At 32.5% G+C, this 16,584-nt stretch overlaps 2 protein-coding genes across 2 annotated transcripts; both read right to left on the bottom strand.

The window, feature by feature from the left end:
• Positions 1-2: 2 nt before the first annotated feature.
• LOC106109244 lies at positions 3-8,002 on the bottom strand. Its single transcript, XM_013290659.1, has 4 exons — positions 5,347-8,002; positions 2,882-3,171; positions 908-2,796; positions 3-736 (listed from the first exon to the last, which is right to left on the bottom strand). Exons 1-4 carry the CDS (start codon positions 5,673-5,675, stop codon positions 254-256), a joined length of 2,991 nt encoding a protein of 996 aa, XP_013146113.1. The 5' UTR covers positions 5,676-8,002; the 3' UTR covers positions 3-253.
• A 135-nt stretch (positions 8,003-8,137) lies between these two features.
• LOC106109482 lies at positions 8,138-14,499 on the bottom strand. The gene is made up of 4 exons (XM_013290995.1): positions 14,279-14,499; positions 10,083-10,164; positions 9,628-9,778; positions 8,138-9,239 (listed from the first exon to the last, which is right to left on the bottom strand). Exons 2-4 carry the CDS (start codon positions 10,123-10,125, stop codon positions 9,083-9,085), a joined length of 351 nt encoding a protein of 116 aa, XP_013146449.1. The 5' UTR covers positions 10,126-10,164; positions 14,279-14,499; the 3' UTR covers positions 8,138-9,082.
• Between the last annotated feature and the right edge of the window lie 2,085 nt (positions 14,500-16,584).

Below are 16,584 nucleotides of genomic sequence, written 5' to 3'. Positions count from 1 at the left end.
TCCTTAATTTTATTTTAATGAATATTTAACTTTTAAAGTATTATTTTACCAACAATTACTTAAACATAAAAACGAGATTCTTGAAATTGTAAACCTCAATATTAAAGCGATATTTTTAACCAGTCATAAATAAGGTCCAAACTTTCAACTTTTTAAAAATATTATATCAATTTTTTATAAATATAGAAAATAATAATTACAGATTATATACAGAGACTTATGTACATTAAATTTTAACGACTTATAATTCCAATCATAATTTAGATTCCTCAGGATCTACAGCAACCTTTAATTTCTTGACATCCTTATTTTTTCCATTTTCAACATGAACATCAACAAAAGTGAAAGGAGCAATACTGGGATTATCACACGGTGAATCTTGATTGATCATGTGTTCATATTTAGGTCGATGTTTACGAATTAAATGTGAATTATTGGATCTGTCAGAGTAACTCTCGACTCGTGGTGGTAGCTTGTAGCCAACCTGTTTTGCTAATTTTCTCTGACAATCTATTAACTTTTCTCGAATCACATCAAGATATTCATTAGCCGTAACATCTCCAGCTGGTTCTTCCAACAGCAAACGACAAAGTCTTTGAGCTTGTTCCAAATAAATTACAGCTTGTTTTATCGCTTCGAATTTCTCACTGGAGCGCGCCATCGCAATAAAATGTGGAATGAAGAACTCTAGAACTAGACGTCGACGTTCGGGCTGCATTTTAGCTGGCAGTATTATCTGCAAAAGAACAAAATCTAAAATTAAAAAATAACATTACGCAGTTTATTATGATAATTAACTTTGTAAGATTTACTAGCAACCACTTTTCGTTAGGAAATTAAAAGACAATTATAAGCTGATACAGCCATGTAGCCAATTAATTCTTATCAAAAAAAGTAATCTACTTACGCTTTTGTTTATTTCTCGTTCGTCTTTATTTCCACTTCTCTTTTTGTTATTTACATTTGCCTTCCGCCTTTCTTTCAGTTGCCGCTGTCGTTCCTTCTTCCATTGATAATGTTTATCATGCGCTTTAGCTTTGTCCCAAAAATTGCTGTGATCGTCGTCACTGTCTGAACTGTCATTGTAATGAGGAATTGTTTCAGGTATATTTGGATTTAAAATATGCAAAGGATTTTTGCAAGTTAAAATTTCGTAAAGTCGGCGCACATTAAACGTTGGATAAAACTCCTTTTTATTATATCTTAGTTTATCAAGCGCATTGAGCAAATGCATAACGGGAGATTCCAATATATCTGCTAATTTTCTTTGCGACTTCAGTAATAAAGGTTTCGGGATGCTTTTAAAGTCATTACAGTTTTCGATAAAGTAATTTGGAAATCTGGATTGTCCAAAATGAACATAGAAACTGCGTAAAAATAACCTCAACGACTCTCCAAGTCTATCTTCGGGCCATTTGGCGTAATTATCTTCGCATTGCCAAAATAGATGGTTTTTGATATGGTTTGCATCTATTCCTATTTTAGAGGTCTCGTTCTCTATAAAAGTTTTATGTAAGGCAAGTGCAAATAAATAACACCGCATGTGTGAATGAGCCAAACAACTTTCTAAATAACGTTCGGCCGCTGGAAATGTAATTCTCCATTGCAACTTTTGGTCGGGATTGACTCCTCTTTTCGGTCTAAATCCAATCGGCACAAGCAAACATCCGAATCCTATTGCCTTTCGGACCATATATTTAGTTGGCCATTGGTAGCTGAAATTAGTTCGGGGATTTTGAATTATTTTTCTTTCCCGTATGATCCATTGATTTGCTGCGTTTGGCCAAGCCGCTAACAGAGCTGGAAATACTTCGTAACTCAGCTTAGAACCGTTTTTAGCAACATCACAATATATACTTGCTCCTTGCGTCAAAGCGTTATTAATGGCTTCCTGTGAGAACCCAAGACCTGAGCCTAAACTGACAATAAAGTTATCAACAAAATTATTCATAAAGTTAACCGAACTTAGGTAATGATGTGTTTCAAACAAATTTCTACTTAAGGATAGCCTAGATGAATTCGTAGCAACTTCATCTTCTTCATCACTCCAATCGAGTGTTCGCAAATCTACTGAAATCCAGCATTCCTCGGGTAGAACTCCAGAAGTAGTAAATTTCGGTTGCAAACTTAGTTCCACCTTTTTAGGTGTAGTAGATTCCGTTATTGTTGAATAACCGTAATCGGAATCCGTTTCACTTGATTCATTATGTCGACTGCTAGAATTAGATCGGTAGCCCGAAGTCTCAGTGTCATCGGCTGCTACGTTATCTGCTGACATAGCCCGATTATCGCCAAAGCGAGTTTTACTTTTGAGATCATTGTTAGTATCGCTTCCTCTTCTGCCATTTTTCAAAATTGATTTTCTAGGCCTATTATTGTCTATATCCTCAATAGTACTTAGGTCCTCATTATAAATTTCATTTTCTGGTAATCTTGACGTACCTTTCCTAATCAAATCTATGTTTGAAATGTTATTCTTTTGGACTTGCACGCTAACTTGTTTCATTGGTCCGCTGGGACGCCTTCCTGTTATTTCCTGTGCGTTCATATGTAAGTTTAAGTTATCTGGTTTTATTTGATAACCATCTCCTTGTACTTCATTTATCTTGAGCTTTATATTTTGCAACAAAACTTCGCCTTTACTTACGTAAGGGGAATCGTCAGAATCGTTTGATTCTTTTTCCGAGTCGGTGTAAATGCTGCATGTATCTGAATGGTTTTGCTGTTGTTGCATTGCTTCATTTTCTTTGGAGAGACTACTTTCTAGTACTTCTAGTTTCTTGAGTTTAACGAATCCTGAAACGATAAGAAAATGTAAATGAAGAAACATTGAAAACTTAGACTTTGATTTGTTTTTCCTTGATTGTAATACAATTATTACCTGATTCCTTGCAATCTTCAATGCGAAGCTTATAAAAAGGTGCATCCAAAACCGCGCAGTAATCCGAAGTGTCCCCCGGCTCGCTAGCTTCAACATTATCATAAATAATGAACAGCCTGGGCGCTATCAGAGGTTCACTGTGATCTCTTCTTCTTTGGTAACTAATGTGCTCTTGAACGCATTCCTGGAGACGATCCGCGAAGAACACATGTTTGTGTCTACGCACCATTTCCTCGTCCATTGTATGCTCTCGCTCATTAATTGGGTTGTTTTTGACGTGATAAACTTCCCTGGAACATTGAAATAGACATAAAAAATTAATCAAACGTTCTAGAAGGTCAAAAACATTAAAATATGTAGTGTTGACGACGTTGTTAAATTTTGTCTATGTTCTTGAAAAGTGGCCTCCCACATTCATTTTAATTTGTAGACTTAATTACGCCACGTAATAAAAATTAAAATCCATTCTAAAATGAATACGTGATTTATAAAATCAAACTGAAATCTCCGCTAGCGTGGCATGCTCGATAACAATATCTAATTGAATAGGTTCTTGAAACTTTATCTTTGATAATGACTTTATCCTTTATCGTATTTATTGAATTCCATTTATTAGTCGGAATGTTCTTTGTAAAGAAAATAATCTGTGACGTGTGCTTATTGCAAGAAAATCTTCATTTGTTTGAAATATTTTTCCTCGTTTATGTAGGTTAGATTTTATTTTACGCGGAAAGCTTTAACAAACTTACAAAATATTATGGATTTGATTAACGAACAGTAGAAAGGATTTTCTCGATTTAAATAATTATAGTTTTTTTTTAATGTACACTCCAATAGAATCAAACTCGTTGTTATTCATTTCTTTGATCTTACATTTAAAATATTTATTAAGTATTTACAATAGTACAAAGTGCAGTTATACTTAATTTAAATTTTCTTCAAAGATAACTCTAATCTGTTTACTTGCATATTAATAAAATAAAAACCACATATCTATATCCGCATTAAATTAAGAGAAATGCAATAAATATATCATATTATGAAAAAAAGTCCCGATTTCTTTCGATTAAAATATTATTGGCTATCAAATGATTAGACACAATTCAATGTCATAACTACGTAAGTTATACTAAATTTTGAATACATTGAGCCTTTGAAATCTAATTTTGAACATATATATTAATTACTTTTACTATTTACTAGCTTTGCACCGCGACTCCGTCCATGTGGAATTTAAAAAAATATAGGTCAGTAGCTTTCGTATCCTTCCCGACTAACCTCTACATCTATAGCAAATTTAATCGAAATTCGCCTAGACGTTTACGCTACAGACTCTAACAAACATCCATCCAAACATCTAAACTCATTTATAATATTAGTATGATTTAGGTATCTTTAATGCTTACAATTTTTTTAATTTTAATAATCCAATCTCCATTCAAATAAAATTTAATCACCAATAGTCTTGAACATAGTAAACATTTGTTTATCTCTTAGGCTGAGTATTTAACTATTTTTATCAAATGGCTATAGATTAAAATAATAAATTCCGTCTATTTTAGAAGTCAACAAACATTTATATTGTGTCAACTTATATAATTGATATATTTTCTAAGATTGTAATGCTTTGTAGCATTCATTTTGTACCATAATTGCTATGAATAATAAAATTAACAAAAAACGTATAGGATTTCATAATTACAGAAATATTATAGAAATAATATACATAGGAATATTCAAGAATTACTTGCAATACCGTTAGTAAATAAAATTTCAAGGAAAATGTACAATAACGTAATAATCACCTAATATGAAATATCGCAACGCAATTTCATAGATTACATGATATGAAACTTGTCAATAAGTTTTCCTCGAAAAAGCCGCTCTAATCCTAAACCGCCGCATTGATTTTCCAATAATCTCATTTAATCCTAAGAACACAATAAATAAAGCATTACAAACGTTTGTCTACTCCACGCTAATATTAAGCTTATTATATTAAGCCAGTGTACTTAGCGATATCAAGGTAAATTACAAAATAACAGCTGATTATTCCAAAAAATATGTATTTTTGATAACACTTCCTACTAAATTATCGTAATTGCAAGAACACGACATTGAAAAATGGAATGATATTAACAAACAATAAGGAAAAACATTCAGGTTTATTTTGGCATATACTTTGAAATAATAACCTTTGGTGTATAGACATTGATCATAAGATCAATCTTCAGGTCTTCAGTTAAAATAAAACCAACTTTCAACTCAATTATATTAGTTTCAAACACGTTAATAACTCAATTGTTTGAGATAGTTCATTTTAAAAACAACTGGACCTATTTTCGTATTTCGAAATTCTTTCAAATCTAACCAAGATTAGGATAAACCGTTTGGTTTATTTGACCTTAAGGAATCTGGGGCATGTTGTTAGTCGTTAAATAAAATAATTACAACATAATGCTCACCTCTCATAGTTCTCAAAGAACTGAACACACATTAGAATGTTGTTTAGAAGAAAAGCATCCGAGTCGTTGTGTAACTGTTGGCGCATGCGGTCTATCGCCTCGTCGTCATAAGAACGGATGTTGGCGGGCGCAGGCGCCGGCGGCGGGACCGGCGCGGGCGCAGTCAAGGCACTTGCAGGGCTTAACGGTGCCTCTTTCACACCTATCCGTTTATTCGAAGGGTTCACGTATTTCTTCTTCTTTTCTTCTCTCTTCTGCTCCTTCCATCTTTCCCGTTCGAAAAACTTGTCAGGTTCTTTTTGAACTTTCTTTGATTTAGTATTTCCCATTGCACAAGATATTTACAAATAAAACACTTAAATATATCAGTTCATTGTATCACACGTTTTAACTATTAGAAATTCTACGTCCTACCGGTGAGCACCTACTTCAACGAAATGTGTAATTAAAAACTAATCAATTTACTATGATAAACTGTCCGTGTATGTTTGTGTCGAGATCCCAACTAGAACTGGAAAAATGTTCGCTCACATACAATTCATACTGATTAGCGTTATCAATGTGCGGTGATTAATGTTTTGATAATCAACGCAGCGAATTGATTACAACTGCAATTTTCTCTATAAATCTACGTTAACTAAACTACAGTGACTGCACTTCGATGATGGACTTTTGTGACCACCGCTGGTCATAAAAATGCATTTAAACTGCACTACAAACTGCTCATTTCTTTCTTATATAATCATACTGGATAATTGGTTATGCATGAAAGTAAATGCATGGTCCAATTGTGATCGAAGGAGTCACCTCAATCTTGTAGGCGTGAAATTAGATATCGTTCCGATCTTTATAAGTAATCATTTATGTCGATAAAATCAGTTCTTACGTAACATAATTGTTTCTAGACGATACTTTGTAACACCATATTTTGTAAAAATATTTTAACTTAAAAAGTAAAGAAATAAGTGCCCATAGTTTTAAATCTTACAACATCGAGTATTACTTAGCAATTATAATTATATTTTTCTTAGTATAATAATCATGTGTCTGCATTTTTCCCTTCGAAGGGTCGGCACAACTACTCTTCTATACATTTCTTATTGTCAGCAAATCTGAATTTACTCCTTTACGCATATTTTCCATCACACACTCAATTCATACTCTCTACTTTTGTCTACATTTAATCTCATTACTTTCTTGCACAATGTCCAATGTCCTTTGTGTAACAATTCATATAAATCACGCTTAAGATGAGACGCATAATTAGAATATTTCCAATGGCATATAGATTGTCTTAGTCAATAAATCTATTTATTTTTAAATAACGTCCAACAATACGCCTAATAAAATGTTAGAAGCTAAAGGACGAACTGTAGCTGATTATCACCGTTTGATGAATCAAAAACTTTATCGTAATCATATGACATCATAGACTTGGTAATACGTGACAAAACAATGTTATTAATAACTATTAGTGCAAATTAACTAAAAACATGAAGTGCATTTTGTTATCTCTGTTCGAAACGTGGTTGGATGCACGTAACTTTAAATGCTTAGTATCAAAATCTTTGTTGAATTGTATCAGGAACATGATTCAATGTGTTTGTGGTATCATCAGTTATTAATAAATAGGCAGATATTATGATATCGCTGACGAACTGTATGACGTCATATAAAAAAACCTGACACTGAACTTGAGGGATAAAACAAGAAAGAGCACACACTGATTTTATCGGACCTCCTGGTTAAGAAGACTTTATCGGACCTCCTGGTTATGAAGACTTTATCCGACCTCCTGGTTACGATGACTTTATCGGACCTCCTGATTATGAAGACATTATCAGACCTCCTGCTTATGAAGACTATCGGACCTCCTGGTTATGAATACCTTATCGGACCACCTGGCCATGAAGACTTTATCGGACCTCTCGACACTCCTGTGTTATGAAGTAACAAATAAATAAAAAACATCCAGACGAAACAAGAACCTCCTGGTTTTTGAAATTGGTTATAATAACTTCATTCAAGTATGTAAAAATTGTCTGTCTAAACTTTACTAAACAGGATGTCAATGTGAACATTACGCTACCTATTCAGATTAAAATCAACGCGATCAATCAATTGATGTAAGCGGTGTTCTTTGAATCAATTTGTATGATTTTAGATGATAATATTCTTTTGATAAATAACAAAGGAATTTAAATTCCTACACGTGCAAAGTACGATGCCATTTTTCATAAAATAAAGAATATTACACAAGTAAATGATGACCATGCCTTCTTGGCGATTGATCGCAGGGTAATGTTTTTTGCAAGTCTGTATGTGGCATTTTGTTGTGATCATAATATACCAATGTAGCGTAAACAGTTCGATCGATTTGTGCAACATCGTTTCGTATTCTTTTCACAATGTAATTATTTATAATTTGACCTATGTTCAAAAAGTTTACATTGGTACAAAAATGCAATTACTATTTCCAGCACATTCGGCCAAGATCAGAGACACGTTTTTCCTGATTCGTCACGTAATCGAATGCGCATTTTATGTAATGAGAAGGAATTTTTATGCGCATCGTATCGATTGCAACGCGTTTTACCATTTTTATTACATTCTTCGTTGTAATTGAATAACTTATAGTTATATGCAAAAATCGCATTTAAAACAAAAAAAAATCACAAGAAAGATGTGATTAACGCAAAAAATAAAACAATAGTAAGATTTTTTGACAAATGAAAATAAAACATAGCTGTGTGAAGGAAAAATATCGCTTTTATGAATTTTAAACAATTAATTCAAACTTATACAATAGTTTGCTATTCAATAGTCATCCATTGATACATGAAACATTATTTCCATAAATTTCCCTTAATCATTTTGTAATATTCTTTTGTCCAAGAGTACTTTTGTACAATAGTATTATTGTAAACAACTAGGTAAAAAATTAGGAAATAAGAGTTATTTACGCCGTTCACCAACTGACGGTTTGTGCAACCTCCAAATTACTTCTCGATTGCTGACAGCCTTTCAAATCCACTGTTTGTATCGTAGTTTATAACAGTTTAAATAAAATATTTGCTCGCCTTTTCTGTGTTACTAACATTCTTTGATTTAAAAAACGTAGATAAATGTACATTATTTTTAAACTTTTTTATTTACATTGTCTTGTTTATTTGTAAGTAGGAAACATATCATGTTTATTGACCGACTTTCCAAAAGAAAGAGGTACTCAATTCGTCTTATTCAATTTTTCAATTTTTTTATTTATTTTTTAAACGTAATTTAAAATGCAAGAAATGATGAGAGAAATAATTGTAAACAATAAAAATATTTAATTTTAAATATTATAAAACATTGATTCTTTACATTTGTAAACTGTAATACTTTTATACGAGTAACATGCAAAACTATAGATAGGCCTAAAGCAGTCTATTTACTTGAACATTATCACCTTACACAATTACGTTGCTACTAAGTGTAATAATTAAGTACTTTTCAACGATTATACGTTTATTAAAATAGTCATTTACTTATACGTTTATTATAATAATTATTCATAACGTCAATAATGCTTATTTTCAATAATAATCAACAAGCCCTTTCATAATTCCATATTATATCGTTCTAAATTTGCATAATTATATAATTTGCTAACTAAACAAACAGATCTTACAAAACTACAACATTTCATATAGATATTCAGATTAACAAATAATTTTGGTACATTAACATTTGGGTATTACGGTATATTACGCAAGGCTTCCAAGGGCGGTGCGCTAAGACCGGGACCCTCCATATCATTAACTATACTGACTACATCTGCTTGTGGATGTGACTTCGCTCTCCGGAGATTCTTCCTCCTTCTCACCTCACCGATCTTCTTATCCAATATCCTCCTAAACATACGAAACAAAACATCACTCATCATCATACGTCATATCGTCATATTTACATCGTGTTTTAAATTAAATGCCGCAAGAAATAAATTTATTTAATCATGGTTTTAATATCATTCTAATAATAGGAACATTTTAATCAAAGCCTAATCAAATGATATAATTTTTTTCTATATCAATAGATAAATAATAATTGTTATAAAACTATCCTAGGATTTATAGAAAACAAAATAAAAATTAGTCACAACGAAATAATTGAAAAAATAGAAAATGCAAATTACATGCAGTAAAGCCAAGCTTTTTTTGTCCAATTAGTCGGTAATCGATAAAGCGTTTTTTTTTCTATATTTGCTAAGTAATGCAGTTAGGGAATTGTTAAAGCACTTACTGTTGTCTACAGTCAATGAGTACTCCCAAGACGAAGACGACGGCTATAGCGATGATTATGACCACGGTGACGCCCAATATGGTGGCCAGGGTCAGCGTTGGTACGTCCTCATTCATTGTTGATATGGATACATTAGGGTCGGCTGTAGTTTCTAGAAAAAAAAAACATAAAAAAGTTAAGTGGAGAGTATGAAAGAGATAAAAAAGATTCATTTAATATTACCGAAATAAAATTACGTAAGAATGAGAATAATTGAATCACTTTTCAATTTTATATAAGTATGTTTTCTTGTCATTTTAAAGTAGCAAACCATAGTATCATTTTTTGGTTCAAAAAACTTTAAACGTATCTGAAATTCTTTTAACAGTAACAATAAAATCAAAACTTTTTTGTTACTAAGTCAATTTTTTTGTATTTGTGGTAGAATTAGTAAAAAAAATCTCTAAATATCTTACCCATATCTCCCCAGTTTACACTTTTTTCTACATTTGGATCCATTAATGATATTTGTTGATTTAATTGTAGACCGAATTATACCTGAAAATATAAAAGGAATGGATTAATGTTTTGTTACAGTTCCTTTTACGTTTTGTAACCTTAAAGTGTCTTCGAAAGTAAATTAAATCCTCGAAGAAACACATCTAAAAAGACCATGATAGATATTTTTATGGCAAGTACGTACGTTATCTGTGGTGTAACGTATAAGCCGTTGTAGCCTGTAGCTTTAAAGCTCATTATTCTTAACCAAAAAGCAAAATCGAAGTTTCGAGTGGCATATAATATCGAATGCAAATCGGAATTATATTTTCATCGACAAAAACAATTCCAAGAAAAGCGAATATTGTATGACGTAAAGCAATTAAGATCTATAGATAAATATACAGTCCCGATTTTGGAAGCGTTATCAGTGATATTGCAATGACAGCTTGTATTCGTGTTCATAACGGTAGTCGCCATCTAATCAATTAGATTTTTCACACTGATTATTAATATAGATGAAATCCGCCGCACCCAAGAACTTGAATACGAGTCAAATAATACGTCAATAAACCTTTCACGGATCCTCGCAATATTGATTTCAAGTCAAAGTCAGGGTTAATGTCAAAGTCATAACTACTTATTACCGCGTTATTACAAAAACTACTTACTTTAACATTGGACGGTAATTCTCCTGATTTTATTAACATGGGTATAGGTTGACCATCTGCATTATTAACGAAATTCCTAGACCTAATTTACTAAACTAAACCATTGACAAGCACAAAGACAGTAATGTATTGAAATAATGAAAACTGTACTTTGAAGTCAAGTCATGAATCTCATGAAAAATCTTTATAAGAATAAATTTCCTCGAGTCAAAATCTATCTAGTCTAATACTGGCAATTTTTACAGTGTTAGAGCCCGCTTTAACATCTTCACACTAATGGGCCGGCTCGCTTGGTGTAATACGACGATCACACAGAAGATAGGCTTCAAGAGGGAGAAATTCCGCGTTTCGCGTCTGATGATTGTGGTGCCGGAGGCCCAATGTTGGTCCCTTTTCCCTCCCACCCTTTTTCTCATGAGAAATGATGAAGGGAAAGTGGATTGGATGGAAGCGATCGCTTCGCCGTTTTAGCGGATTCAGGTGGTCGCTTGCTCGTTTGCCACCTTATATTATAAACAAAAAAAAATCATTGAGTCGTCAGTGACTGACGACATGACAACCCTTAGGTCACGTATTGCAGTACTTGTGACGCTCTTTAATTATAGGTATTATTCAATAGATTATAAGATGTTGAAGAACAAAGTAACCGCGATATCGTTATCTTGATTCTATCAGTAGAACCATCCAATCTCTTTCCTTATCAGTGCTTCTAATCATAATCTTTGTATTTTATATCAAACCCTTTACTTTGAATCAATAAACACTTGGACATGGACCAGGGTTGTCAGTCATGGACAATTTAACGGTTCAAATTTGACTTAAGGTTAGTCTGAAGTAATAGTATTTACGATTTTATTTTTGAAAATCCATCCGTTACGCGGACAGTCGGTCGGCTAGTAGTTTACATCAGGTATGTTTTCAATAAAGTGAAAGTGAAAGTTATTCCACAGGTAATTGAATGATTAGGTAATTACATTCTAAAATTAAAAAAAAGTTATACGAATGTATTTTTTTGACGTAAGCATGTGTTATCATTTTTAATTACTTTTTCCGCCCGTTGGCTGTTTTACAGTGACTCATAAACCTACTTAGAAACAGCCTTTTTGTATTAAGATAACATTTTACAACATTGCATTAACGAGAATAGAAATCTTTTATTGTTCTATCATGCATTGTTTTTAACTATTCATGAAATGATGTAAGTAAGACAATATAATTTACAAAGAGTATTCAAAGCAAGTTTTTTATATTTCACTTAGAAAATATATTCTACTAAAAAAGCCTTGTTTATACTTGTGCGTGATATTTCCCCAAGCTACCATTTCACATCAATGGAAAACCCAACCATATAGGTATCTCTTAATCGCAGTATTTTATCGGTAATACTTATTGTATTTTATTATAACGCAGTTTATTACCGACGTCACGATACTGAATTTAAATAATGCATGTACAACAGATATACTCGTACTAACATATAATTAGAATACTTCAATAATAGCATCATTATTAATACTATATTTGTACAGATGGCGCGTCCTGTTACATGTTATAGCAAATTATTTTAATAAAAGAAGTTTCAATGTTATTTAATTTCTATCTTTATGCTGGAATTCTGAAGTTTCCATTTACTTTATCGTTATCTAGTGATTCATTAGTGTAACAGACTAAGCAATATTTAAACGTAACTGTGAAATCGGCCATAAGTCATATAATATTTAAGCAAGTAATATTTTAGCTGGACATACATACGAACGACCGAATAATGAAACGTCATTTAAATTTGTCACAGCATCTTCAATAATAAGACCACTCTTAAACTCCAAATTCCCTACAAATTATGAAGTCAATCAAATTGTAAGCGGAGCTTGCGTATTTAGGATATTTTTCAGTTTCAGTATTTGTTCGTTATTAAAATATTATTGTAAAGATATTATACGATTTTAGGGGACGCTACGTGCTGTCTGCTACTGATGTTTGCCGTCTGCTGTATTTCAGTCGTACCTTTAAAGTTAAGATCTAATTCTAAATGACGAAACTCTAACAGTATAACAGTTTAATGTTATGAGTAATGTTCAAAAACATTTGCACAGTTAAGTATTTGTAGATCTCTTATAATCGCTGTTATCGTTAATGGCGGTGGAATCCGCCAGCCTATTTTAACTAGACTAACTCTGTTTATGATTTGTTTGGTTTAAGATTGCCTTTATCTAATACTAGCTTTCGTCCGCGACTTCGTCCGCTTGGAATTAAAAAACAAAAATAAGTATGTGTTCTTCTAGACTATTTTCTATATCTCTGCCAAATGTTATCGAGATCTGCTCAGTCGTTCTGGCTAGAAATTCTAACAAACATCCATCCATACATCCAATGCTTCTCATTTATAATGTTAGTAAGAAGTTAGCAAGATTAAATTCTGGAAATACTAAAACAACTGAGAATCGCTAAATTTCTAATTGCAGGTTTATACAGTTAAGTGTTTTACAGACTCTATTAAATATTCTTGCGTAATTTCCTGAAGATGACATGAAATTTTCAGTAACCTAGATAAGTTTAGAACAATGTTATCTTTATGACGAAACTTATGTTTGTACTTTCCGTGCAACTGACAAACAAGCCTAGTTATTAATTTCACAAACATTCTAAATGATTTTCAAAATAGTTTAAACTAAAGTATCCTATAAACTTGTGTTTATTTCAAAAGTATAAGAGGAAAATTAAAATATGTTTCATTAAGAGCTAGGGGAAACGGACAGTAAGTAAACATGACCGTTATTTCAAAATACGAAATAGCTTTCCCTATTGCACTACTTTTATCTACAGTGCATTAGTTACCATATCAGGTGAAGCATTTTTTATGTCATTAAAAACAACATCGTTTCACTTAAGTTGTTGTAACAGATAGAATCTTGAAGAGACAACTTTCCATTGACGCTAAGCTTTTTAATATGCTGAACTATAAACCCTTGGCGTTAAAAACACAAAAAAAAATGTGATAGTAGTAACAACATAAGTTGCATTTCAACTGGAATTAAACAATAATATCGCGAAGTAACATAAAGTCCCTTTACCTTTATAAAGCAATTTAATCATCGTAGAAATATTTAATGAACAATACCTTTATCAGCTTGCGTTTGATAAAACATGCAGGTAGAACAATTCGTTTACGTACCGCACCTGTCCGTGTGTAAGGATGCAAGGAGTGCGATTGTTTGCATTGTGTATGAAGTGGGTCAAGACCGAATCACGTGCCAGGGAAACGGCTTAATATTTACTAACTGAGCGAAACTCTATGACCTCCAAACACTAACGTCTTTATTTCTTACCAATAAAAATTTCAACATTTATTTGTATCAATTAGGATTTTTAATCGATAACAGAATAAATCAATTCGCTTCACACCACCACGGTTACGCTCCATCGAGTATGTTAAATCGATTTTGTAACAACGCGAGGAATCAATTAAACAATCTGTAATAGAAGGTAGATTTCCACGGACTTACATAAACAAGATGAATGGCGTCCGGTCCTTCCACAACACAACTAATAACTTAACGATAACTTTAATATGATTATTTTTACTTTGGCACTAATCGAATATCACAAATCGATTTTAAACAAAACATTTAAAAGTTATTTACAAATGTGACGTTTTGGCGCCGTTAGGTGGCGCATGCGCTGCGCTCCGTGGCGCGTCTCTTACTGCCGAGTTAACTAAGTAAGATCAGTTCACTCGCGAAGCCTTCCAGTTTTAACAAACATTCTCTCAACTAGAGATTCGTGTTTGGCCCCGTTGTTAATAAATGTTCACTGACTACACATACTAAAACATTCTAGTTTTAAACACGTATGATGAATCATTAAATCGCTAAAAAATTAATCTCTTATTTGTGTAATAGTCAGTGGTTTACGGAAATGATTTATCAGCCGTGATCCGCCCCCTTTGCAGTTCACAGAACGCATCAAATGCCGATAAAGGTTTATCTGTACTGTGTACAAATACAATAATACCAACAGAGCTAGTTATAAATGTAATCAAACAATAGAAAATACTATGACTAAGAAAAACTGAAGTGAATGTACCACGTGATATCGTGCGTAACGGAATTGTATCCAAATATATCAGATAGCGGTGACGTGTTCAATTAAATTCGATAGTATGTGTCGTCGACAAGGAAGCGACAGGCCTCGGAATGCTTATCTGAGGACGAATATATTATTCATTATTTATAACTACGCTAAAAAATTCTAGCCTAAAAATTGAAGGTGACCAATAGCACTTGTGTATTGTTAGCGTAAAAAAAAATATATCAGCTTTGGTTTCGACTCTTGAAAAATTGTTTTGTAGCAGACATTTGTGAAGAAATTGACATCAAAATGGACGTGAATAGATCGAAAAGTATTGCAAAACATGCATTTACGTAGAGTTTTAGTAAAGCGAAAATTACACAAACAATTTTTTCATTTTATTAAACCGTATTTCATATATTTTGCACCGTTTAACTGGGCAACAAAACTCACTCTCAACACATTTGAAGTACATATCCAAAAATCGTAAACAATAGAATAACAAAGTATTTTGCCAACAAGATGAATACACTTATGTGACAATCTGGCAGGTTTTTCTATCATACTAATATTATAAATGCGGAAGTTTAGATAAACAGATTTGTAAACTAAACGGCAGAACGGATTTCGACAAAATTTGGTACAGTTGGTATAGTCTGAAAAAACATGTAGGCTACTCACTCTTTTTTTAATTCCATACGGACGGAGTCACGGGCGAAAACTAGTATTAACATAGTATTCAGACCAAGAAAATCCAACTTAAGGTATCCGTATTTCTAAATCACATTTATCGTAATTTATAATTCTATTCTTTGGAATTTACTGTTTGACTTACAGTACTCCAACAAGGAGCAACATTACCTGAGCACGGGGGCGCATATTACAACAATTCTCGGTAGGTGAGAAACACGATACTGATCGCTCACGTTTTAATGTTGTTATCATACATGCAATTATAAGTATCAATTCAAACGAGTACTTGCAAGTAACGATAAATAATGAAAACATATGCGTACGAGACTGTTTCATTGGGACCAACTGGAGTCTAACGTCTCAAACAATTTTTAAGAGTATATAAGAAGAATCCTCGGAGCGCCGCGTCATAGAGTCATTCAGTTGGAGAGTTCACGTCTCTATAGAGTTCAAAGAACTAGTTAGATATTCTTGTCATTGAGTTTCTAGCTCAAGCATAAGTACCTACTCCAATTTCGATGAACAGCAACTTGATGATTGTAATTCCACAAAAGTTTTTCTAGTAGCTACTTTTGCTTCGCACAATTTCTTTGTTCAATATTCCATCTATTACCTACAACATTTTCTTATTCATAAAATTTAAAGTCGTTTTTATTTTCTGTCACAAAGTTCCATTAGTATTGTGAATATTCATGAGACGAAGTAACCAGACATCATGAGCTATCAGCTTGATATCTAAGTTTCTCGCTTTCGTCGAAAAATATGTGGTAACATTAATCATCCGTTAGTTTTAAAAAAGCTTGTGAAACAGATTACTTATACGTGATAACCACCACGAGTTTGTAAAGCCTCAAGCGACGATGTAGTAATGATTTACAAAAAGTAGCTTTACAAAGTTTTTATATTCACTTTATTGTCATTTATCTTAAAGGAAAACGTATACATTATTGTAGTGCTTAAGAATTTCTTTATCAGATAATGCAAGCTCACCTCGTGAAGGACATATTTTATCAGAGCGTTGGTTGAACTTAAATTTAAAACGATTACA

This window comes from Papilio polytes, unplaced genomic scaffold, assembly GCF_000836215.1.
Source record: "Papilio polytes unplaced genomic scaffold, Ppol_1.0 DF821289.1, whole genome shotgun sequence".
NCBI classification, from domain to species: Eukaryota; Metazoa; Arthropoda; class Insecta; order Lepidoptera; family Papilionidae; genus Papilio; species Papilio polytes.
Note: the sequence above shows the minus strand (reverse complement) of the source record. Positions and strands in the feature narration are given on the sequence as shown.

Bases quoted from the DNA above. Each gene is read 5' to 3' on its own strand.
- LOC106109482 (XM_013290995.1), bottom strand. From the start codon at position 10,125: ATGGATCCAAATGTAGAAAAAAGTGTAAACTGGGGAGATATGG. The intron at 9,779-10,082 runs GTAAGATATTTA...TTTTTTTTCTAG, and splicing joins TGTAAACTGGGGAGATATGG to AAACTACAGCCGACCCTAAT. The intron at 9,240-9,627 runs GTAAGTGCTTTA...TCGTATGTTTAG, and splicing joins CTCATTGACTGTAGACAACA to GAGGATATTGGATAAGAAGA.
- LOC106109244 (XM_013290659.1), bottom strand. From the start codon at position 5,675: ATGGGAAATACTAAATCAAAGAAAGTTCAAAAAGAACCTGACAAGTTT. The intron at 2,797-2,881 runs GTAATAATTGTA...TTATCGTTTCAG, and splicing joins TGAAGATTGCAAGGAATCAG to GATTCGTTAAACTCAAGAAA. The intron at 737-907 runs GTAAGTAGATTA...GTTCTTTTGCAG, and splicing joins AACGAGAAATAAACAAAAGC to ATAATACTGCCAGCTAAAAT.